General features: G+C 52.8%; 1 protein-coding gene across 1 annotated transcript in view; it reads right to left on the bottom strand.

The window, feature by feature from the left end:
- Positions 1–5,998: 5,998 nt before the first annotated feature.
- The window catches only part of LOC122540775 (transcriptional repressor CTCF-like), a 224,243-nt gene continuing 206,904 nt past the window's right edge, over positions 5,999–23,337 (bottom strand). The window contains exon 13 of the mRNA XM_043676988.2: positions 5,999–6,126. Within this exon, the coding sequence (XP_043532923.2) occupies positions 5,999–6,126 (128 nt within the window). The remainder of the gene's footprint in view (positions 6,127–23,337) is intronic.

The following is a 23,337-nucleotide window of genomic DNA, read 5'->3' as shown; positions in this document are numbered from 1 at the left end:
TAAAAACGTTGTCCCTCATGTCCTTTTAAAATCTTTCTCCTCTCCCCTTAAAAATATGCCGCCTAGTTTTGAACTCCCCCACCTTAGGGAAATGACTCTTATCACTCACCTTATCTATGCCCCTCATGATTTCATAAACCTCTGTAAGGTCGCCCCCTTAATGGTCTATGCTCAAGTGAAAAAGGTCCCAGCCTATTTTTATAACTCAATCCCTCCATTCCCAACAACATTCTGGTAAAACATTTTCTGAACCCTCTCCAGTTTAATAATATCCTTCCTATAACAGGGTGACCAGAATTGGACACAGTATTCCAGAAGAGGTCTCACTAATGGCTTGTGCAACCTCCACATAATGTCCAACTCTTAGACTCAAAGCTCTGAGCAATGAAGGTTAAGTGTGCTATGCACCTTCTCAACCACCCAGTCCGCCGGTGATGCAAATTTCAAAGAATTATGCACCTGAACCCCTAGGTCTAAGGAGGTGGACGAGGGGAAAGTGGTAGATGTGGTGTATATGGATTTTAGTAAGGCGTTTGATAAGGTTCCCCATGGTACACTACTGCAAAAAATACGGAGGTATGGCATTGAGGGTGAGTTGGAGGTTTGGATTAGGAGTTGGCTGGCTGGAAGAAGACAGAGCATAGTAGTTGTTGGCAAAGGTTCATCTTGGAGTGCCGTCACTAGCGGTGTTCCGCAAGGATCTGTTTTGGGACCATTGCTGTTTGTCATTTTTATAAATGACCTGGAGGAGGGGTTAGAAGGTTGGGTGAGCAAGTTTGCGGATGATACGAAAGTCGGAGGAGTTGTAGACAGTGAGGAAGGATGTGGCAGGTTACAGCGGGATCTAGATAAGCTGCAGAACTGGGCAGAAAGGTGGCAAATGGAGTTCAATGTAGCTAAGTGTGAGGTGATTCACTTTGGTAAAAGTAACAAAAAGATGGGGTACTGGGCTAATGTTCAGATACTTGGTAGTGTGGATGAGCAGAGGGATCTTGGTGTCCATGTACACAAATCTTTGAAAGTTGCCACCCAGGTAAATAGTGCGGTGAAGAAGGCATATGGCATACTGGCTTTTATTGGTAGAGGAATTGAGTTCCGGAGTCCTGAGGTCATGTTTCAGTTGTATAAGACTCTAGTGCGGCCACATCTGGAATATTGTGTGCAGTTTTGGTCGCCATACTATAGGAAGGATGTGGAGGCACTGGAACGGGTGCAGAGGAGGTTTACCAGGATGTTGCCTGGTATGGTAGGAAGACCGTATGAGGAAAGACTGAGGCACTTGGGGTTGTTTTCATTGGAGAAAAAAAGGTTTAGGGGTGACTTGATAGAGGTGTACAAAATGATTTTGAGTGGGAGCAGCGGCCGAGTTGAGGTGAACCCGGGAGACTACAGCTAAGGTAAGAGTTTTTTTCAAAATTACTTACCTGTAGCGGGCAGCGGTGTTTTGTTTTCTCTCTCCTTCACAGAAAGAGCGGGAGCAGCAGAGGAAGTGACGGCAAGCAGAGGGGCAGCCGAGACCCGGAAGCAGTTAGTGTAAACTTAGCTGGGTAGGTTTTTTCCCCCTTTAAACGCGTGAAGGAGAGAAGGCAGTGCAATGTTCCTCCTGCAACATGTATGAGGTGAGGGATGCCATCGACGTCCCTGCCGATTACACTTGCAGGAAGTGCACCCATCTCCAGCTCCTCCAAGACCGTGTTAGGGAACTGGAGCTGGAGTTGGATGAACTTCGGATCATTCGGGAGGCAGAGGGGGTCATAGATCAGAGTTATAGGGAAGTAGTAACTCCAAAGATGGCAGATAGATGGGTGACAGTGAGGGGGACTGGGAGGAAGCAGCCAGTGCAGGGACCTCCTGTGGCCATTCCCCTCAAGAACAGGTATACCGTTTTGGATACTTGTGGGGGGGATGACTTACCAGGGGTAAGTAACGGGGCTCAGGCCTCTGGCACGGAGCCTGTCCCCGTTACTCAGAAGGGAAGGGTGAAGAAGAGCAGAGCAGTAGTAATTGGGGACTCGATAGTTCGTGGCACAGATAGGCGGTTTTGTGGGAACGAGAGAGACTCACGTTTGGAATGTTGCCTCCCAGGTGCAAGGGTACGTGATGTCTCTGATCGTGTTTTCCGGGTCCTGGAGGGGGAGGGGGAGCAACCCGAAGTCGTGGTCCACATTGGCACCAACGACATAGGTAGGAGGAGTGCTGAGGATGTTAGACAGGCTTTCAGGGAGCTAGGTTGGAAGCTCGGAGTTAGAACAAACAGAGTTGTTGTCTCTGGTTTGTTACCCGTGCCACATGATAGAGAGTCGAGGAATAGGGAAAGAGAACACTTAAATGCGTGGCTTCAGGGATGGTGCAGGAGGGAGGGGTTCCAGTTTTTGGATAACTGGGGTTCTTTCTGGGGACGGTGGGACCTCTATAAACAGGATGGTCTACACCTGAACCTGAGGGGAACCAGTATCCTTGGGGGGAGGTTTGCTAGTGCTCTTGGGGGGGGTTTAAACTAACTCGGCAGGGGCATGGGAACCCAGATTGTAGCTTCAGGGTGCAGGGCCTGGAGTGTAGGGAGGTGAGGAACATGGCATCAATTTCCAAGGAGGGTGCCTGTAAACAGGGAAGTGGCTTGAAGTGTGTATACTTCAATGCAAGAAGTATACGAAATAAGGTAGGTGAACTTGCAGCGTGGGTTGGTACCTGGGACTTCGATGTTGTGGCTATTACGGAGACATGGCTAGAACAGGGACAGGATTGGCTGTTGCAGGTTCCGGGATTTAAATGTTTTAGTAGGGTCAGAGGTGGGGGTAAAAGAGGGGGAGGTGTGGCATTGCTTGTCAAAGATAGTATTACAGCGGTGGAAAGGACGATGGATGAGGACTTGCCATCTGAGGTAGTTTGGGCTGAGGTTAGGAATAGGAAAGGTGAGGTCACCCTGTTAGGAGTCTTTTACAGGCCTCCTAATAGTCCTAGAATCATTGAAGAAAGGATTGGGAAGGTGATTCAGGAGATGAGTGACAGTAATAGGGTGGTTGTTATGGGGGACTTTAACTTTCCTGATATTGATTGGGAAAGCTATAGCTCAAGTTCGTTAGATGGGTCAGTGTTTGTTCAATGTGTGCAGGAGAGTTTCCTGACACAATATGTAGACAGGCCAACAAGAGGTGAGGCCATACTGGATTTGGTTCTGGGTAACGAACCAGGCCAGGTGTTAGAATTAAAGGTAGGTGAGCACTTTGGGGATAGTGACCATAATTCGGTGATTTTTACACTCGTGATGGAGAGGGATAAGTGTGTACTACAGGGCAAGAGTTATAGCTGGGGTAAGGGAAATTATGATGCAGTGAGGCATGACTTAGGATGTGTGGCTTGGAAAAGTAGACTCCAAGGCAAGAGTGTAAAGGATATGTGGAACTTGTTCAAGGGGCAACTATTGAGTGTCCTTGATAATTATGTACCTGTCAGGCAGGAAGGAAAGGGTCGTGCGAGGGAGCCGTGGTTTAATAAGGAATTGGAATCCCTTGTTAAATGGAAGAGGGCGGCCTACCTCAAGATGAGACGTGAAGGTTCAATTGGGGCGATTGAGAGTTATAGAGTAGCCAGGAAGGACCTGAAGAGAGAGCTAAAAGCAGCAAGGAGGGGACATGAAAGGTCCTTAGTCGATAGGATTAGGGAAAACCCTAAGGCTTTCTATAGGTATGTTAGGAATAAAAGAATGACTAGGGTAGGAATAGGTCCAGTCAAGGATAGTAGTGGGAAGTTGCGTGTGGAGGCGGAAGAGATTGGGGAGACACTGAATGAATACTTTTCTTCAGTATTTACTCAGGAACAGGGCATTGTTGTAGATGAGAATACTGAGTCACAAATAAGTAGAATGGATGGCTTTGAGGTATGTAGAGAAGAGGTGTTGGAAATCCTGGAAAAGGTGAAAATGGATAAGTCCCCTGGGCCTGATGGCATTTATCCTAGGATTCTCTGGGAAGCAAGGGAAGAGATTGCAGAGCCATTGGCCTTGATTTTTATGTCCTCTTTGTCTACAGGAGTAGTCCCAGAAGACTGGAGGATAGCAAATGTGGTTCCCTTGTTCAAAAAGGGGAGTAGGGATAGCCCTAGTAACTATAGGCCAGTGAGTCTCACTTCTGTTGTGGGCAAAGTCTTAGAGAGAATTGTAAGGGATAGGATTTATGCACATCTGGATAGGAATAATGTGATCAAGGATAGTCAGCATGGTTTTGTGAAGGGCAAGTCGTGCCTCACAAACCTTATTGAATTCTTTGAAAAGGTGACGAAGGAGGTTGATGAGGGGAAAGCGGTAGATGTGGTATATATGGATTTTAGTAAGGCGTTTGATAAGGTTCCCCATGGTAGGCTACTGCAGAAAATACGGAGATATGGCATTGAGGGTGAATTGGAGGTTTGGATTAGGAATTGGCTGGATGGAAGAAGACAGAGGGTAGTAGTTGATGGCAAAGTTTCTTCATGGAGTGCCGTCACTAGCGGTGTTCCGCAAGGATCTGTTTTGGGACCATTGCTGTTTGTCATTTTTATAAATGACCTGGAAGAGGGGTTAGAAGGTTGGGTGAGCAAGTTTGCGGATGATACGAAAGTCGGAGGAGTTGTTGACAGTGAGGAAGCATGTGGCAGGTTACAGCAGGATATAGAGAAGCTGCAGAGCTGGGCAGAAAGGTGGCAAATGGAGTTCAATGTAGCTAAGTGCGAGGTGATTCACTTTGGGAAGAATAACAAAAAGATGGGGTACTGGGCTAATGGTCGGATACTTGGTAGTGTGGATGAACAGAGGGATCTTGGTGTCCATGTACACAGATCTCTGAAAGTTGCCACCCAGGTAAATAGTGCGGTGAGGAAGGCATATGGCGTACTGGCTTTTATTGGTAGAGGAATTGAGTTCCGGAGTCCTGAGGTCATGATGCAGTTGTATAAGACTCTGGTACGGCCGCATCTGGAATATTGTGTGCAGTTTTGGTCGCCATACTATAGGAAGGATGTGGAGGCATTGGAACGCGTGCAGAGGAGGTTTACCAGGATGTTGCCTGGTATGGAAGGAAAATCGTATGAGGAAAGACTGAGGCACTTGGGGCTGTTTTCACTAGAGAAAAGAAGGTTTAGGGGTGACTTGATTGAGGTGTACAAGATGATTAGGGGGTTAGATAGGGTAGACAGTATGAACCTTTTCCCGCGTATGGAGTCGGGTATTACAAGGGGGCATAGCTTTAAATTAAGGGGGGGTAGATATAGGACTGATGTTAGGGGTAGGTTCTTCACTCAGCGAGTCGTTAGTTCATGGAATGCCCTGCCAGTAACAGTGGTGGACTCTCCCTCTTTATGGGCATTTAAGAGGGCATTGGATAGGTATATGGAGGATAGTGGGTTAGTGTAGTTTAGGTGGGCTTGGATCGGCGCAACATCGAGGGCCCAAGGGCCTGTACTGCGCTGTATTCTTCTATGTTCTATGATTAGGGGTTTAGATAGGGTTGACCGTGAGAACCTTTTTCCACGTATGGAGTCAGCTATTACGAGGGGGCATAGCTTTATATTAAGGGGGGGGGGTAGGTATAGGACAGAGGTTAGGGGTAGGTTCTTTACTCAGCGAGTCGTGCGTTCATGGAATCTCCTTCATTATGGGCATTTAAGCGGGCATTGGATAGGCATATGGAGGATAGTGGGCTAGTGTAGGTTAGGTGGACTTGGATCGGCGCAACATCGAGGGCCGAAGGGCCTGTACTGCGCTGTATTCTTCTATGTTCTATGTTCTATGTCTCTATCTGCCCTACAATACCATCCAGGCCCCTACCATTAATTGTATATGTTCTACTCTTGTTTGTTTTTCCAAAATGTAATACCTTGCATTTATCCCAATTAAACCCCACCTTCCACTCCTCAGCCCATTGTCCCAATTGATAAAGATCTCTTCGTAATTTTAGATAACCTTCCTCACTGTCCACTGTACCACCAATTTTGGTGTCATCTGTAAACTTACTAACCATGCATTCTATATTCTCATCCAAGTCTCCAAAGCATGCTGCCCAGTAAACCACGACCTTAGTCTCAGGTTTGAGATCCTGGTTGTCAGATACTCTGTGCTGGAGTTAGCCAAAGGCTGAGTCGGCACATCTAAGGCTGGTTTCTGATGCGATATAACGATATGATACAGAATCTAATCAAACCTCAGCACAACGCAGTCACAAACTGGAAACTTCAGCACACCTCAAAGGGAACACAGCTCTCCTACAAAGGTCTGAAATCAATGGGGCAGCATAAAAACTGCACGAGATTCAACAAGCTGCTGACACCAACAATACACGCAATACAAGCACATGAATGTCTCAAGCATCGGAATGCTCACCAACTGAGAGCCAGGTATTGAGGGGAGTACTCACCAATGACAGTGAGATATTCAGGGTTCACTGCAGAGAATATTTGGAAGAACTCCTCAACTTGAATGTATTCCACAGCAATCCTCAATTCCCCAGGCTGATTCAGTCCTGCTGCGAACACACTCCAGAGTGAAGTCAAAAACCCCTTTCTGATGGCTGAAGTCAACAAAGGCCCATGAGGTAACTGGAATTCCTGCTGAGATTCTGCAACACAGCAGATACAGACTATGGGTGGAACAATGCAATCTCATGTTCCTCATCTGGAAAGAGGAATCTCTGAGGTACTGTGACTGTGATTATGTTCAAGATGGGAGACCAAGTCTGACAGCAGAAACTACAGAGGAGTCTCCCTGCTCTCTGCCTCAGGGAAGAACACTGATAGGAGCCTGATCAACCACCTTCTCCCCGTAACTGAGGAACTCTTTCTTTTATTTCAAAAATATACTTTATTCATAAAAAAAACTTTATAAATGTAGACAAATGCTGTTTGGTTCTGTACAGTAGCATATCAAGGAAACAAGCAAACATTGGAGTTTGACTCAATCTAAACAAACCAAGGATATCTCTTATACAGGACTATATTTACATGTATTTGAGGCACCGGGAGAGTGTGATAACTGAATGGACTCCCAGTTAACTTCAGCAGAAAGACCTCAGGCTGCATCGTTTCCCCGCTGGGCCTTGGCAGCTGCTAGCCCAAGCTTTAGTGGGATCCTCAGCACATTGCCCTGGACCCTGGAACGTGCCAGTCTGCAACACTCAGTCAGGGTCAACTCCTTCTTCTGGAAGACCAACAAGTTTCAGACAGAAACTGAAGTTTTTTTTGTTGCAAAAATATACTTTCTGCATGTAGCATTAATGAAGCTGTTCAGATCCATACTCTCTTTACTTACAGAAAACAAATTAAGCCTTGACGTTCACCATTCTCTATATTTACAATCAACCTCTTAGCATTTAGCTGAGTCATCAGTGGGGCCCAATTATTGAATGGACCCCAGTTATTCTTTGGCAGGAGGTTCTCACATGATGGTCTTTCCCCGCTGCAACTTAGCAGCGGCTGCCCCAAGTTTTAGTGCATCCTTCAGCATGTAGTCCTGGACCATGGAATGTGCCAGTCTGCAACACTCGCGCAGGGTCAACTCCTTCAACTGGAAATCCAGCAAGTGTCGAGCAGACCAAAGAGTTGATGATCTTCCAGGCACAGTTGGTGATCGTCTCAGCGTATGTCCCGGGGAACAGACCGTAGAGCACGGAGTCCCACGTCACGGAGCTGCTCGGGACGAACCTCAACAAACCCCACTGCATTCCTCTCCAGACTTCCTTTGCATAGGCACATTCCAGAAGGAGGTGTGTGACTGTCTCGACCCTCCACAGCCACTTCGAGGGCAGCGTGAGGTGGTGCAGAGAGTTCGGGCATGCATAAAGGATCTCACAGGCAGAGCCCTTCTCACCACCAGCCAAGCCATGTCTTGGTGCTTGTTTGAAAGTTTCTCCAGCGTTACAGTTTTTATCTGTTGAGAGGTAACACAGATACAATCTTCACTGTGTGGCAATACAAGGAGCAGCACCAACTGGTGGGCATTGCCTTTCTCTGGCCTCACGAGAGCCGACCTGCCGTTGAAGGGAAAGGCATCATGAACATGTGCTGGAGGCTGCACTTACGTAACTGGTCAGCAGCAGCGGGAGCTGTGACGTTATCGCAATGCTACTGCTGGCAGCTTACTGCATAAAGATCGGCTGCAATGTTTTGTATTTTGCAGCAGTGACCATCCTTCTAACACAGTTAGCCCCCTGCAAGCAGTGATATAAATGTGAAAATCTTTCTTTTTTAAAAAAGTAATCAGTCAGTTCCCTTGTGATTACAGTCTCCACTGTTCTGTAATGCCCACATAACCTTTTTATCTATTTTCTTCTTCTCTTTACTTTAAGACTAATTATTTAAACAAAAACAGGAAGTGCTGGAGAAACTAGGCAGGTCTGGCAACATCTGTGGAAGAAAGCAGAGTTTATGTATTGAGTCTGATGACTGTTCATCAGAAGTCTAATTTACTGAGTGTTCACTCAATGCTGTGACCTGTAGTGCAGCTGTAACCAGTGTAGACTGTGCCAGTGTAACAGAGAGGAAAGCCAGTGCTGGAAAGAATTTATTAGTTAACTGGACTAATTTATCAGCATGGATTTAACTTGGTTTGTAAAGCCCAGGTCAGCTTGATCCTTCACTTGACTGTAATCCCTCAGCTAACACCTATTGCTCCCACCTTAGTCCGATAGTCAGAAGAACAAGAGCAAGTTGTTGTCCCTGTTTCACTTCCAGCTGTGTCAAGGTTATGTTGTCTCTTTGGGAGTTTCATATCATCCACCAGTGAAAGAGACAGGCATGGGGCTGAGGCAATTGAGAAATGAATGGTTACTATTGAACAGCAAAACTGACAATCATTATGTTGTTGTCAAGCTGTCATGGTGGCTCAGTGGTTTGCATAGCTGCATCATGACAAAAGGGATGCAGGTTCAATTCCACCCTCGGCCGACTATCTGTCTGGAGTTTGCAAATTTGCCCCCTCTCTGTGTGGGTTTTTCTGGGTGGTCCAGTTTCCTGCCACAGTCCAATGATGTGCGGGTTAGGTGAATTGGCCATGCTAAGTTGCATAAAGCATCGAGGGATGTGCAGGCTAGGTGGGTTAGTCATGGGAATTCTGGGCTTGGGGGAATGATGTGCGTCTGGGTGGGATACTCTACATAGGGTCAGTGTAGACTTGATGGGCTGAATGGCCTCTATCTGCACTGTAGGGATTCTAGCTCCTTTCTGTGAAAACAAAGGGAGCAACGTAAATTACCCAGATCTACGTTGACACACCCAGGGCAGCCACTAACACTTCACAGCAATTGATGCACTTCAGACACTTCCTTAGACAGTCCTTTGGGACAGAGGCTGGCTTGCATCCACTTGATGGGTTCTGAGGTGACTGCTGGACACAGGCTTGTCTTAAATAAATCCATGCAGGCTCTCCTTAATTAACCATTATTTTTCCAAATGAACGTTTATTTGTCTGAAAAACTCATAGAGTCATAAAGCTGTACAGCTTGGAAACAGACCCTTCGATCCAACTCGTCCATGCTGACCAGATATCCTAAATTAATCTTGCCATTTGCCAGCATTTGGCCCATATCCCTCTAAACGCTTCCTATTTATATACGCATCCAGGTGCCTTTTAAATGTTGTAATTGTACCAGCTTCCACCACTTTCTCTGGCAGCTCAATCCATACACGCACCACCCTCTGTGTGACAAAGTTGCTCCTTAGATCCCTTTGAAATCTTTTCCCTCTATCTGTAAACATATGCCCTCTAATTTTGTATCCTAGAGCTCTGTGGGAAGCTAAGGGAAGTGATTGCTAGGCCCCTTGCTGAGATATCTGTATCATTGATAGGGAGATGCTGGAAGACTGGAGCTTGGCTAAAGTAATGCCACTGTTTAAGAAGGGTGGTAAAGAAGAGCCAGGGAACTCTAGACCGGTGAGCCTGACATCAGTGGTAGGTAATTGTTGGAGGGAATCCTGGGGGACAGGATTTACATGTATTTGGAGCAACAAAGACTAATTAAAGATAGTCAACATGGCTTTGTACTTGGGAAATGGTGTCTCATTAGCTTGATTAGTTTTTTAAAGAAACAAAGAGGATTGCTGAAGGCAGAGCAGTAGGTGTGATCTATGTGGACTTCAGTACAGTGTTCGACAAGGTTCCCCATGGTAGATTGGTTAGTGAGGTTAGATCTCATGGAATAGAGAGAGAACTAACCATTTGGAGAATCCTTGTCTATTCAACCTATCCATACTCCTCAAGGTTTTATAAACTTCTATTAGGTCACCCCTCAGCCTCCGACGTTCCAGGGAAAACAGCCCAGGCCTGTTCAGTCTCTCCCTATAGCTCAAATCCTCCAACCCTGGCAACATCCTTGTAAATCTTTTCTGAACCCTTTCAAATTTCACACCATCCTTCCTATAGCAGGGAGACCAGAACTGCATGCAGCATTCCAAAAATGGCCTAATCACTGTCCTGTAAAGTTGCAACATGACTTCCCAACTCCTTTACTCAATGCACTGACCAATAGAGGCAAGCATACAGATGCGTTCTTCACTGTCCTATCTACTTGGGATTCCACATTCAAGGAACAATGAACCTGTACTCCAAGGTCTCTTTGCTCAGCAACACACACCCAGAACCTTCCCATTAAGTGTATAAGTCCTGCTCTGATTTGCTTTCCCAAAATGCAGCACCTCGCATTTATCTGAATTAAACTCCATCTGCCACTTCTCAGCCCATTGGCCCATCTGGTCAAGATCCTGTTGTAATCTGAGGTAAACCTCTTCGCTGTCCACTACACTATCAATTTTGGTCTCAACTGCAAACTTACTAAATGTACCTCTTGTGCTCACATCCAAATCATTTATACAAATGATGAAAAGCATCCGATCCGGCACCAATCTTTGTGGCACTCCACTGGTCACAGGCCACCAGTCTAAAAATCAACCTTCCATCACCATCCTCTGTCTTCTACCTTTGAGTCAGTTCTGTATCCAAATGGTTAGTTCTCCCTGTATTCCCTGAGATCTAACCTTGCTAATCAGTCTCCCATGGGGAACCTTGTTGAACTCCTTACTGAAGTCCATAGAGATCACATCAACCTCTCTGCCTTCAACAATCTTCTTTGTTACTTCTGAAAAAAACTAATTAAGCTAAGCCTGGAGACCCCCTGTCCTACCTGGAGACACCCTGTCCTACCTGGAGACCCCCTGTCCTACCTGGAGACCCCTGTCCTACCTGGAGACTCCTGTCCTACCTGGAGACTCCTGTCCTCCCTGGAGACCCCCTATCCTACCTGGAGACCCCCTGTCCTACCTGGAGACTCCTGTCCTCCCTGGAGACCCCTGCCCTACCTGGAGACTCCTGTCCTATCTGGAAACCCCTGCCCTACCTGGAGACCCTTGTCCTACCTGGAGACCCCTGTCCTATTTGAAGACCCATGTCCTACCTGCAGACCCCTGTCTTATCTGAAGACCCCTGCCCTACCTGGAAACCCGTGCCCTACCTGGGGACTCATGCCCTACCTGATGACTCCTGTCCTACCTGGAGACCCCTGTCCTACCTGGAGACCTCTGCCCTACCTGGAGACCTCTGCCCTACCTCGAGACTCCTGTCCTACCTGGAAACCCGTGCCCTACCTGGAGACTCCTGTCCTACCTGGAGACCCCTGTCTTTCCTGGAGACCCCTGCCCTATCTGAAGATCCCTGTCCTTCCTGGAGACCCCTGCCCTATCTGAAGACCCCTGCCCTACCTGATGACCCCTGTCCTACCTGGAATCCCCTGCCCTACCTGGAGACTCCTGTCCTACCTGGCAATCCCTGCCCTACCTGGCGACGCCAGCCATTACCTGGAATCCCCTGCCCTACCTGGAGATCCCTGTCCTACCTGGAAACCCCTATCCTTCCTGGAGACCCCTGCCCTATCTGAAGACCCCAGTCCTACCTGGAGACTCCTGCCTTATCTGAAGACCCCTGCCCTAACTGGAGACCCCTGCCCTAACTGGAGACCCCTGCCCTACCTAGGGACTCCTTCCCTACCTGGACACTCGTGTCCTACCTGGAAACCCCTGCCCTACCTGGAGACTCCTGTCCTACCTGGAAACCCCTGCCCTAACTGGAGACCCCTGCCCGACCTAGGGACTCCTGCCCTACCTAGAGACTCCTGCCCTTACCTGGAAACCCCTGTCTTTCCTGGAGACCCCTGCCCTATCTGAAGATCCCTGTCCTTCCTGGAAACCCCTGCCCTATCTGAAGACCCCTGTCCTAACTGATGACCCCGGTCCTACCTGGAATCCCCTGCCCTGTCTGGAGACCTCTGTCCTACCTGGAAACACCTATCCTTCCTGGAGACCCCTGCCCTATCTGAAGACCCCTGTCCTACCTGGAGACCCCTGCCTTATCTGAAGACCCCTGCCCTACCTGGAGATGCCTGTCCTACCTGGAGACCCCTGCCCTACCTGGAGACCCCTGTCCTACCTGGAGACTCCAGCCCTACCTACAGAGCCATGTCCTATTTGGAGACCCCTGTCCTAACTGGAGACCCCTGTCCTACCTGGAGACCCCTGCCCGACCTGGAGACCCCTGTCCTAACTGATGACCCCTGTCCTACCTGAAGACCCTTATCCTACTTGGAAACCCAAACCCTACCTGGAGACTCCTGTCCTACCTGGAAACCCCTGCCCTAATTGGAAACCCCTGCCCTACCTGGGGACTCCTGTCCTTACCTGGAATCCCCTGCCCTACCTGGAATCCTCTGCCCTACCTGGAAACCCCTGCCCTACCTGGAGACCCCAACCCTACCTGGAGACTCCTGCCCTACCTGGCGACTCCTGCCCTTACCTGGGAACCCTTGCCCTACCTGGAGACCCCTGTCCTACCGGGAGACTCCTGTCCTACCTGGAGACCCCTGTCTTTCATGGAAACCCCTGCCCTACCTGAAGTTCCCTGTCCTTCCTGGAGACCCCGCCTTATCTGAAGACCCCTGTCCTACCTGACGACCCCTGTCCTATCTGGAAACCCCTGTCCTACCTGAAAACCCTGCCCATCCTGAGGATTCCTGCCCTACCCGGAGACTCCTGTCCTACCTGGAGACCTCTGCCCTATCTGAAGACCCTTGTCCTTCCTGGAGACCCCTGTCTTATCTGAAGACCCCTATCCTACCTGGAGACCCCTGACATACCTGGAAACCCCTGCTCTATCTGGACTCCAGTCCTACCTGGAGACACCTGTTCTATCTGGAGACGTCTGTCCGACCTGGAGACCCCTGCCCTACCTGGAAACCCCTGTCCTACCTGGAGACCCCTGTCCTACTTGGAAACCCCTGCCCTACCTGGTGACTACTGCCCTACCTGGAGACCACTATCCTACCTGGAGACCTCTGCCTTACCTGGAGACCCCTACCCTACCTGGAGACCCCTGTCCTACCTGGAGACCCCTGTCCTACCTGGAGACCCCTGCCCTACCTGGAGACCCCTGCCCTACCTGGAGACCCCTGTCCTACCTGGAGACCCCTGCCCTACCTGGAGACCCCTGTCCTACTTGGAGACCCCTGTCCTACCGGGAGACTCCTGTCCTACCTGGAGACCCCTGTCTTTCATGGAAACCCCTGCCCTACCTGAAGTTCCCTGTCCTTCCTGGAGACCCCGCCTTATCTGAAGACCCCTGTCCTACCTGACGACCCCTGTCCTATCTGGAAACCCCTGTCCTACCTGAAAACCCTGCCCATCCTGAGGATTCCTGCCCTACCTGGAGACCCCTGTCCTAACTGGAGACCCCTGCCCTACCTGGAGACTCCTGCCCAACATGGAGACCCCTGTCCTATTTGGAGACCCCGGTCCTAACTGGATACTCCTGTCCTTCCTGCACACCCCTGTCCTACCTGGACACCCCTGCCCGACCTGGAGACCCCTGTCCTACCTTAAGACCCCTATCCTACCTGGAAACCCCTGCCCTAACTGGAGACTCCTGCCCTACCTGGAAACCCCTGCCCTACCTGGAGACTCCTGCCCTACCTGGAAACCCCTGCCCTAACTGGAGACTCCTGCCCTACCTGGAAACCCCTGCCCTAACTGGAGACCCCTGCCCTACCTCGGGACACCTGCTCTACCTGGAGACTCCTGTCCTACCTGGAAACCCCTGCCCTACCTGGAGACTCCTGCCCTACCTCGGGACACCTGCTCTACCTGGAGACTCCTGTCCTACCTGGAAACCCCTGCCCAACCTGGAGACTCCTGCCCTACCTGGAGACCCCTGTCCTACCTGGAGACTCCTGCCCTACCTGGAGACCCCTGTCCTACCTGGAGACCCCTGTCCTACCTGGAGACCCCTGTTCTACCGGGAGACTCCTGCCCTACCTGGAGACCCCTGTCCTACCTGGAGACCCCTGACCTACCTGGAGACCCCTGTCCTACCTGGAGACCCCTGTCCTACCTGGAGACCCCTGTCCTACCTGGAGACTCCTGTCCTACCTGGAAACCCCTGCCCAACCTGGAGACCCCTGACCTACCTGGAGACCCCTGTCCTACCTGGAGACCCCTGTCCTACCTGGAGACCCCTGTCCTACCTGGAGACCCCTGTCCTACCTGGAAACCCCTGTCTTTCATGGAAACCCCTGCCCTACCTGAAGATCCCTGTCCTTCCTGGAGACCCCTGCCTTATCTGAAGACCCCTGTCCTACCTGACGACCACTGTCCTATCTGGAAACCCCTGTCCTACCTGAAAACCCCTGCCCATCCTGGGGACTCCTGCCCTACCTGGAAACTCCTGTCCTACCTGGAGACCTCTGCCCTATCTGAAGACCCCTATCCTACCTGGAGATCCCTGATATACCTGGAGTGCCCTGCCCTACCTGGAGACCCCTGTCCTACCTGGAGACCCCTGCCCTACCTGGAAACCTCTGTCCTACCTGGAGACCCCTGTCCTACCTGGAGACTCCTGTCCTACATGGAGACCCCTGTCCTACCTGGAAACCCCTGTCCTACATGGAGACCCCTGTCCTACCTGGAGACTCCTGTCCTACCTGGAGACCACTGCCCTACCTGGAGACTCCTGACCTCCCTGGAGACCCCTGTCCTACCTGGGGAACCATGTCCTACCTGGAGACCCCTGTCCAACCTGGAGACCCCTGCCCTACCTGGAGACTCCTGCCCTACAAGGTGACCCCTGCCCTACCTGGAGACCCCTGTCCTACCTGGAGACCCCTGTCCTACATGGAGGCCCCTGTCCTACATGGAGACCCCTGTCCTACCTGGAGATCCCTGCCCTACAAGGAGACACCTGCACTACCTGGAGACCGTTGCCCTATCTGGAGAACCCTGCCCTACCTGGAGACTCCTGTCCTACCTAGAGACCCCTGTCTTACCTGAGGGCCCCTGCCCTACCTGGAGACTCCTGCCCTACCTGAGGACCCCTGCCCTACCTGGAGATCCCTGTCCTATCTGAAGACTCATCTCCTTCCTGGAGACACCTGCCCTATCTGGAGACTCCTGTCCTACCTGGATATCCTGCCCTACCTGGAGACCTCTGCGCTATCTGAAGACCCCTGTCCTTCCTGGAGACCCCTGTCTTACCTGAGGGCCCTTGCCTACCTGGAGACTCCTGTCCTACCTGGAGACCCATGTCCTACCTGAGGACCCCGCCCGACCTGGAGACTCCTGCCCTACCTGAGGACCCCTGCCCTACCTGGAGATCCCTGTCCTATCTGAAGACTCATCTCCTTCCTGGAGACACCTGCCCTATCTGGAGACTCCTGTCCTACCTGGATATCCTGTCCTACCTGGAGACCACTGCCCTATCTGAAGACCCCTGTCCTTCCTGGAGACCCCTGCCTTATCTGAAGACCCCTATCCTACCTGGAGACCCCTGACATACCTGGAGAGCCCTGCCCTACCTGGAGACCCCTGTCCTACCTGGAGACCTCTGTCCTACCTGGAGACTCCTGTCCTACATGGAAACCCCTGTTCTACCTGGAGACTCCTGCCCTTACCTGGAGACCCCTGTCCTACCTGGAGACCCCTGTTCTACCTGGAGACTCCTGTCCTACCTGGAGACCACTGCCCTCCCTGGAGACTCCTGACCTCCCTGGAGACCCCTGACCTACCTGGAGACTCCTGTCCTCCCTGGAGACCCCTGTCCTACCTGGGGAACCATGTCCTACCTGGAGACCCCTGCCCTACCTGGAGACCTCTGCTCAACCTGGAGACCCCTGCCCTACCTGGAGACTCCTGCCCTACAAGGTGACCCCTGCCCTACCTGGAGACCGTTGCCCTATCTGGAGAACACTGCCCTACCTGGAGACTCCTGTCCTACCTGAGGGCCCCTGCCTACCTGGAGACTCCTGTCCTACCTGGAGACCTCTGCCCTATCTGAAGACCCCTGTCCTTCCTGGAGACCCTGACTTATCTGAAGACCCCTATCCTACCTGGAGACCCCTGACATACCTGGAGAGCCCTGCCCTACCTGGAGACCCCTGACATACCTGGAAACCCCTTCCCTACCTGGAGACTCCTGCCCTTACCTGGAGACCCCTGTTCTACCTGGAGAACCCTTGCCCTACCTGGGTACTTCTGCCCTACCTGGAGACCCCTGCCCTACTTGGAAACCCCTGTCCTACCTGGAGACCCCTGTCCTACCTGGAGACTCCTGTCCTACATGGAGACCCCTGCCCTACCTGGAAACCCCTGTCCTACATGGAGACCCCTGTCCTATCTGGAGACTCCTGTCCTACCTGGAGACCACTGCCCTACCTGGAGACTCCTGACCTCCCTGGAGACCCCTGACCTACCTGGAGACTCCTGTCCTCCCTGGAGACCCCTGTCCTACCTGGGGAACCATGTCCTACCTGGAAACCCCTGCCCTACCTGGAGACCCCTGTCCTACCTGGGGAACCATGTCCTACCTGGAAACCCCTGCCCTACCTGGAGACCTCTGCTCAACCTGGAGACTCCTGTCCTACCTGGAGACCCCTGTCTTTCATGGAAACCCCTGCCCTACCTGAAGATCCCGGTCCTTCCTGGAGACCCCTGCCTTATCTGAAGACCCCTGTCCTACCTGACGATCCCTGTGCTATCTGGAAACCCCTGTCCTACCTGAAAACCCCTGCCCATCCTGGGGACTCCTGCCCTACCCGGAGACCTCAGCCCTATCTGAAGACCCCTGTCCTTCCTGGAGACTCCTGCCTTATCTGAAGACCCCTATCCTACCTGGAGACCCCGACATACCTGGAGAGCCCTGCCTTACCTGGAGACCCCTGTCCAACCTGGAGACCCCTGCCCTACCTGGAAACCCGTGTCCTACCTGGAGACCCCTGTCCTACCTGGAGACTCCTGTCCTACATGGAGACCACTGCCCTACCTGGAAACACCTGTCCTACATGGAGACCCCTGTCCTACCTGGAGACCACTGCCCTACCTGGAGACTCCTGGCCTCCCTGGAGACCACTGCCCTACCTGGAGACCCCTGACCTCCCTGGAGACCCCTGACCTACCTGGAGACCCCTGACCTACCTGGAGACTCCTGTCCTCCCTGGAGACCCCTGTCCTACCTGGAGACTCCTGCCCTACAAGGTGACCCCTGCCCTACCTGGAGACCGTTGCCCTATCTGGAGAACCCTGCCATACCTGGAGACTCCTGTCCTAGCTAGAGACCCCTGTCTTACCTGGATACCCCTATCCTTCCTGGCGCCTCTGCCCTATCTGAAGACCCCTGTCCTATCTGAAGACTACTGTCCTTCCTGGAGACACCTGCCCTACCTGGAGACCCCTGTCCTACCTGGAAACCCCTGCCCTACCTGGAGACCCCTGTCCTACCTGGATACCCCTGCCCTACCCGGAGACCCCTGCCCTACCTGGAGACCCCTGTCCTACCTGGATACCCCTGCCCTACCTGGAGACCCCTGCCCTACCTGGAGACCTCTTTCCTACCTGGAGACCCCTGACCTTCCTGGAGACCTTTGAAAGACACAGATCTTTGAAAGTTGCCACCCAGGTAAATAGTGCGGTGAAGAAGGCATATGGCGTACTGGCTTTTATTGGTAGACGAATTGAGTTCCGGAGCCCTGAGGTCATGTTGCAGCTGTATAAGACTCTGGTGCGGCCACATCTGGAATATTGTGTGCAGTTTTGGTCGCCATACTATAGGAAGGATGTGGAGGCACTGGAACGGGTGCAGAGGAGGTTTACCAGGATGTTGCCTCGTATGGTAGGAAGATCGTATGAGGAAAGGCTGAGGCACTTGGGGTTGCTTTCATTGGAGAAAAGAAGGTTTAGGGGTGATTTGATAGAGGTGTATAAGATGATTAGGGGTTTAGATAGGGTCGACAGTGAGAATCTTTTTCCAAGTATGGAGTCAGCTATTACAAGGGGGCATAGCTTTAAATTAAGGGGGGGTAGGTATAGGACAGAAGTTAGGGGTAGATTCTTTACTCAGCGAGTTGTGAGTTCATGGAATGCCCTGCCAGTAGCAGTGGTGGACTCTCCCTCATTATGGGCACTTAAGCGGGCATTGGATAGGGATATGGAGGATAGTGGGCTAGTGTAGGTTAGGTGGGCTTGAATCGGCGCAACATCGAGGGCCAAAGTGCCTGTACTGCGCTGTATTCTTCTATGTTCTATGTTCTATGTTCTACCTGGAGTCCCCTGCCCTACCTTGAGACCCCTGTCCTACCTGGAGGCTCCTGTCCTCCCTGGAGACCCCTGCCCTACCTGGAGACTCCTGACCTCCCTGGAGACCCCTGTCCTACCTGGGGAACCATGTCCTACCTGGAGACCCCTGTCCAACCTGGAGACCCCTGCCCTACCTGGAGACTCCTGACCTCCCTGGAGACCCCTGTCCAACCTGGAGACCCCTGCCCTACCTGGAGACTCCTGTCCTACCTGGAGACCCCTGTCCAACCTGGAGACCCCTGCCCTACCTGGAGACTCCTGTCCTACCTGGAGACCTCTGCCCTATCTGAAGACCTCTGTCCTTCCTGGAGACCCCTGCCTTATCTGAAGACCCCTATCCTACCTGGAGACCCCTGACATACCTGGAGAGCCCTGCCCTACCTGGAGACCACTGCCCTACCTGGAGACTCCTGACCTCCCTTGAGACCCCTGTCCTACCTGGAGACCCCTGACCTACCTGGAGACTCCTGTCCTCCCTAGAGACCCCTGTCCTACCTGGGGAACCATGTCCTACCTGGAGACCCCTGTCCTACATGGAGACCCCTGTCCTACATGGAGACACCTGCCCTACTGGAGATCCCTGCCCTACAAGGAGACACCTGCACTACCTGGAGACCGTTGCCCTATCTGGAGAACCCTGCCCTACCTGGAGACTCCTGTCCTACCTAGAGACCCCTGTCTTACCTGAGGGCCCCTGCCCTACCTGGAGACTCCTGCCCTACCTGAGGACCCCTGCCCTACCTGGAGATCCCTGTCCTATCTGAAGACTCATCTCCTTCCTGGAGACACCTGCCCTATCTGGAGACTCCTGTCCTACCTGGATATCCTGCCCTACCTGGAGACCTCTGCGCTATCTGAAGACCCCTGTCCTTCCTGGAGACCCCTGTCTTACCTGAGGGCCCTTGCCTACCTGGAGACTCCTGTCCTACCTGGAGACCCATGTCCTACCTGAGGACCCCGCCCGACCTGGAGACTCCTGCCCTACCTGAGGACCCCTGCCCTACCTGGAGATCCCTGTCCTATCTGAAGACTCATCTCCTTCCTGGAGACACCTGCCCTATCTGGAGACTCCTGTCCTACCTGGATATCCTGTCCTACCTGGAGACCACTGCCCTATCTGAAGACCCCTGTCCTTCCTGGAGACCCCTGCCTTATCTGAAGACCCCTATCCTACCTGGAGACCCCTGACATACCTGGAGAGCCCTGCCCTACCTGGAGACCCCTGTCCTACCTGGAGACCTCTGTCCTACCTGGAGACTCCTGTCCTACATGGAAACCCCTGCCCTACCTGGAGACTCCTGCCCTACCTGGAGACCCCTGTTCTACCTGGAGACTCCTGTCCTACCTGGAGACCACTGCCCTCCCTGGAGACTCCTGACCTCCCTGGAGACCCCTGACCTACCTGGAGACTCCTGTCCTCCCTGGAGACCCCTGTCCTACCTGGGGAACCATGTCCTACCTGGAGACCCCTGCCCTACCTGGAGACCCCTGTCCTCCCTGGAGACCCCTGTCCTACCTGGAGACTCCTGCCCTACAAGGTGACCCCTGCCCTACCTGGAGACCGTTGCCCTATCTGGAGAACACTGCCCTACCTGGAGACTCCTGTCCTAGCTAGAGACCCCTGTCTTACCTGAGGGCCCCTGCCCTACCTGGAGACTCCTGTCCTACCTGGAGACCTCTGCCCTATCTGAAGACCCCTGTCCTTCCTGGAGACCCTGACTTATCTGAAGACCCCTATCCTACCTGGAGACCCCTGACATACCTGGAGAGCCCTGCCCTACCTGGAGACCCCTGTCCTACCTGGAGACCTCTGTCCTACCTGGAGACTCCTGTCCTACCTGGAAACCCCTTCCCTACCTGGAGACTCCTGCCCTTACCTGGAGACCCCTGTTCTACCTGGAGAACCCTTGCCCTACCTGGGTACTTCTGCCCTACCTGGAGACCCCTGCCCTACTTGGAAACCCCTGTCCTACCTGGAGACCCCTGTCCTACCTGGAGACTCCTGTCCTACATGGAGACCCCTGCCCTACCTGGAAACCCCTGTCCTACATGGAGACCCCTGTCCTATCTGGAGACTCCTGTCCTACCTGGAGACCACTGCCCTACCTGGAGACTCCTGACCTCCCTGGAGACCCCTGACCTACCTGGAGACTCCTGTCCTCCCTGGAGACCCCTGTCCTACCTGGGGAACCATGTCCTACCTGGAAACCCCTGCCCTACCTGGAGACCTCTGCTCAACCTGGAGACTCCTGTCCTACCTGGAGACCCCTGTCTTTCATGGAAACCCCTGCCCTACCTGAAGATCCCGGTCCTTCCTGGAGACCCCTGCCTTATCTGAAGACCCCTGTCCTACCTGACGATCCCTGTGCTATCTGGAAACCCCTGTCCTACCTGAAAACCCCTGCCCATCCTGGGGACTCCTGCCCTACCCGGAGACCTCAGCCCTATCTGAAGACCCCTGTCCTTCCTGGAGACTCCTGCCTTATCTGAAGACCCCTATCCTACCTGGAGACCCCGACATACCTGGAGAGCCCTGCCTTACCTGGAGACCCCTGTCCAACCTGGAGACCCCTGCCCTACCTGGAAACCCGTGTCCTACCTGGAGACCCCTGTCCTACCTGGAGACTCCTGTCCTACATGGAGACCACTGCCCTACCTGGAAACACCTGTCCTACATGGAGACCCCTGTCCTACCTGGAGACCACTGCCCTACCTGGAGACTCCTGGCCTCCCTGGAGACCACTGCCCTACCTGGAGACCCCTGACCTCCCTGGAGACCCCTGACCTACCTGGAGACCCCTGACCTACCTGGAGACTCCTGTCCTCCCTGGAGACCCCTGTCCTACCTGGAGACTCCTGCCCTACAAGGTGACCCCTGCCCTACCTGGAGACCGTTGCCCTATCTGGAGAACCCTGCCATACCTGGAGACTCCTGTCCTAGCTAGAGACCCCTGTCTTACCTGAGGGCCCCTGCCCTACCTGGAGACTCCTGCCCTACCTGAGGACCCCTGCCGTACTTGGAGACCCCTGTCCTATCTGAAGACTCCTGTCCTTCCTGGAGACACCTGCCCTATCTGGAGACCCCTGTCCTACCTGGATACCCCTATCCTTCCTGGCGCCTCTGCCCTATCTGAAGACCCCTGTCCTATCTGAAGACTACTGTCCTTCCTGGAGACACCTGCCCTACCTGGAGACCCCTGTCCTACCTGGAAACCCCTGCCCTACCTGGAGACCCCTGTCCTACCTGGATACCCCTGCCCTACCCGGAGACCCCTGCCCTACCTGGAGACCCCTGTCCTACCTGGATACCCCTGCCCTACCCGGAGACCCCTGCCCTACCTGGAGACCCCTGTCCTACCTGGATACCCCTGCCCTACCTGGAGACCCCTGCCCTACCTGGAGACCTCTTTCCTACCTGGAGACCCCTGACCTTCCTGGAGACCTTTGAAAGACACAGATCTTTGAAAGTTGCCACCCAGGTAAATAGTGCGGTGAAGAAGGCATATGGCGTACTGGCTTTTATTGGTAGACGAATTGAGTTCCGGAGCCCTGAGGTCATGTTGCAGCTGTATAAGACTCTGGTGCGGCCACATCTGGAATATTGTGTGCAGTTTTGGTCGCCATACTATAGGAAGGATGTGGAGGCACTGGAACGGGTGCAGAGGAGGTTTACCAGGATGTTGCCTGGTATGGTAGGAAGATCGTATGAGGAAAGGCTGAGGCACTTGGGGTTGCTTTCATTGGAGAAAAGAAGGTTTAGGGGTGATTTGATAGAGGTGTATAAGATGATTAGGGGTTTAGATAGGGTCGACAGTGAGAATCTTTTTCCAAGTATGGAGTCAGCTATTACAAGGGGGCATAGCTTTAAATTAAGGGGGGGTAGGTATAGGACAGAAGTTAGGGGTAGATTCTTTACTCAGCGAGTTGTGAGTTCATGGAATGCCCTGCCAGTAGCAGTGGTGGACTCTCCCTCATTATGGGCACTTAAGCGGGCATTGGATAGGGATATGGAGGATAGTGGGCTAGTGTAGGTTAGGTGGGCTTGAATCGGCGCAACATCGAGGGCCAAAGTGCCTGTACTGCGCTGTATTCTTCTATGTTCTATGTTCTATGTTCTACCTGGAGTCCCCTGCCCTACCTGGAGACCCCTTTCCTACCTTGAGACCCCTGTCCTACCTGGAAACCCCTGTCCTACCTGGAGACCCCCTGTCCTACCTGGAGGCTCCTGTCCTCCCTGGAAACCCCTGCCCTACCTGGAGACTCCTGATTTACTTGAAGACCCCTGAGCCACCTGGAGACCCCTGCCCTACCTGGAGACTCCTGCCCCACCTGAAGACCCCTGTCCTACCTGGAGACTCCTGCCCTACCTGGAGACCCCTGTCCTATCTGAAGACTCCTGTCCTACCTGGAGACCCCTGTCCTTCCTGGAGACCCCTGCCCTACCTGGAGACCCCTGCCCTACCTGGAGACTCCTGCCCTACCTGGAGACTCCTGCCCTAACTGGAGACACCTGCCCTACCTGGAGACTCCTGTCCTACCTGGAGACCCCTGTCCTTCCTGGAGACCCCTGCCCTACCTGGAGACCCCTGTCCTATCTGAAGACTCCTGTCCTACCTGCCTATATTTGCTGGAAGCAACCGGACTGTATGTGTGGTTTTCCTCCCTTCCTATAACTGCGATCCATCACACCCCCTAGCTCCTGTACATTCCTCA

This window comes from Chiloscyllium plagiosum, unplaced genomic scaffold (assembly GCF_037043375.1).
Source record: "Chiloscyllium plagiosum isolate Xiang-an unplaced genomic scaffold, Cpla_swu_hap1 HiC_scaffold_15, whole genome shotgun sequence".
NCBI classification, from domain to species: domain Eukaryota; kingdom Metazoa; phylum Chordata; class Chondrichthyes; order Orectolobiformes; family Hemiscylliidae; genus Chiloscyllium; species Chiloscyllium plagiosum.
This window is presented reverse-complemented; position numbering and strand designations above follow the sequence as displayed.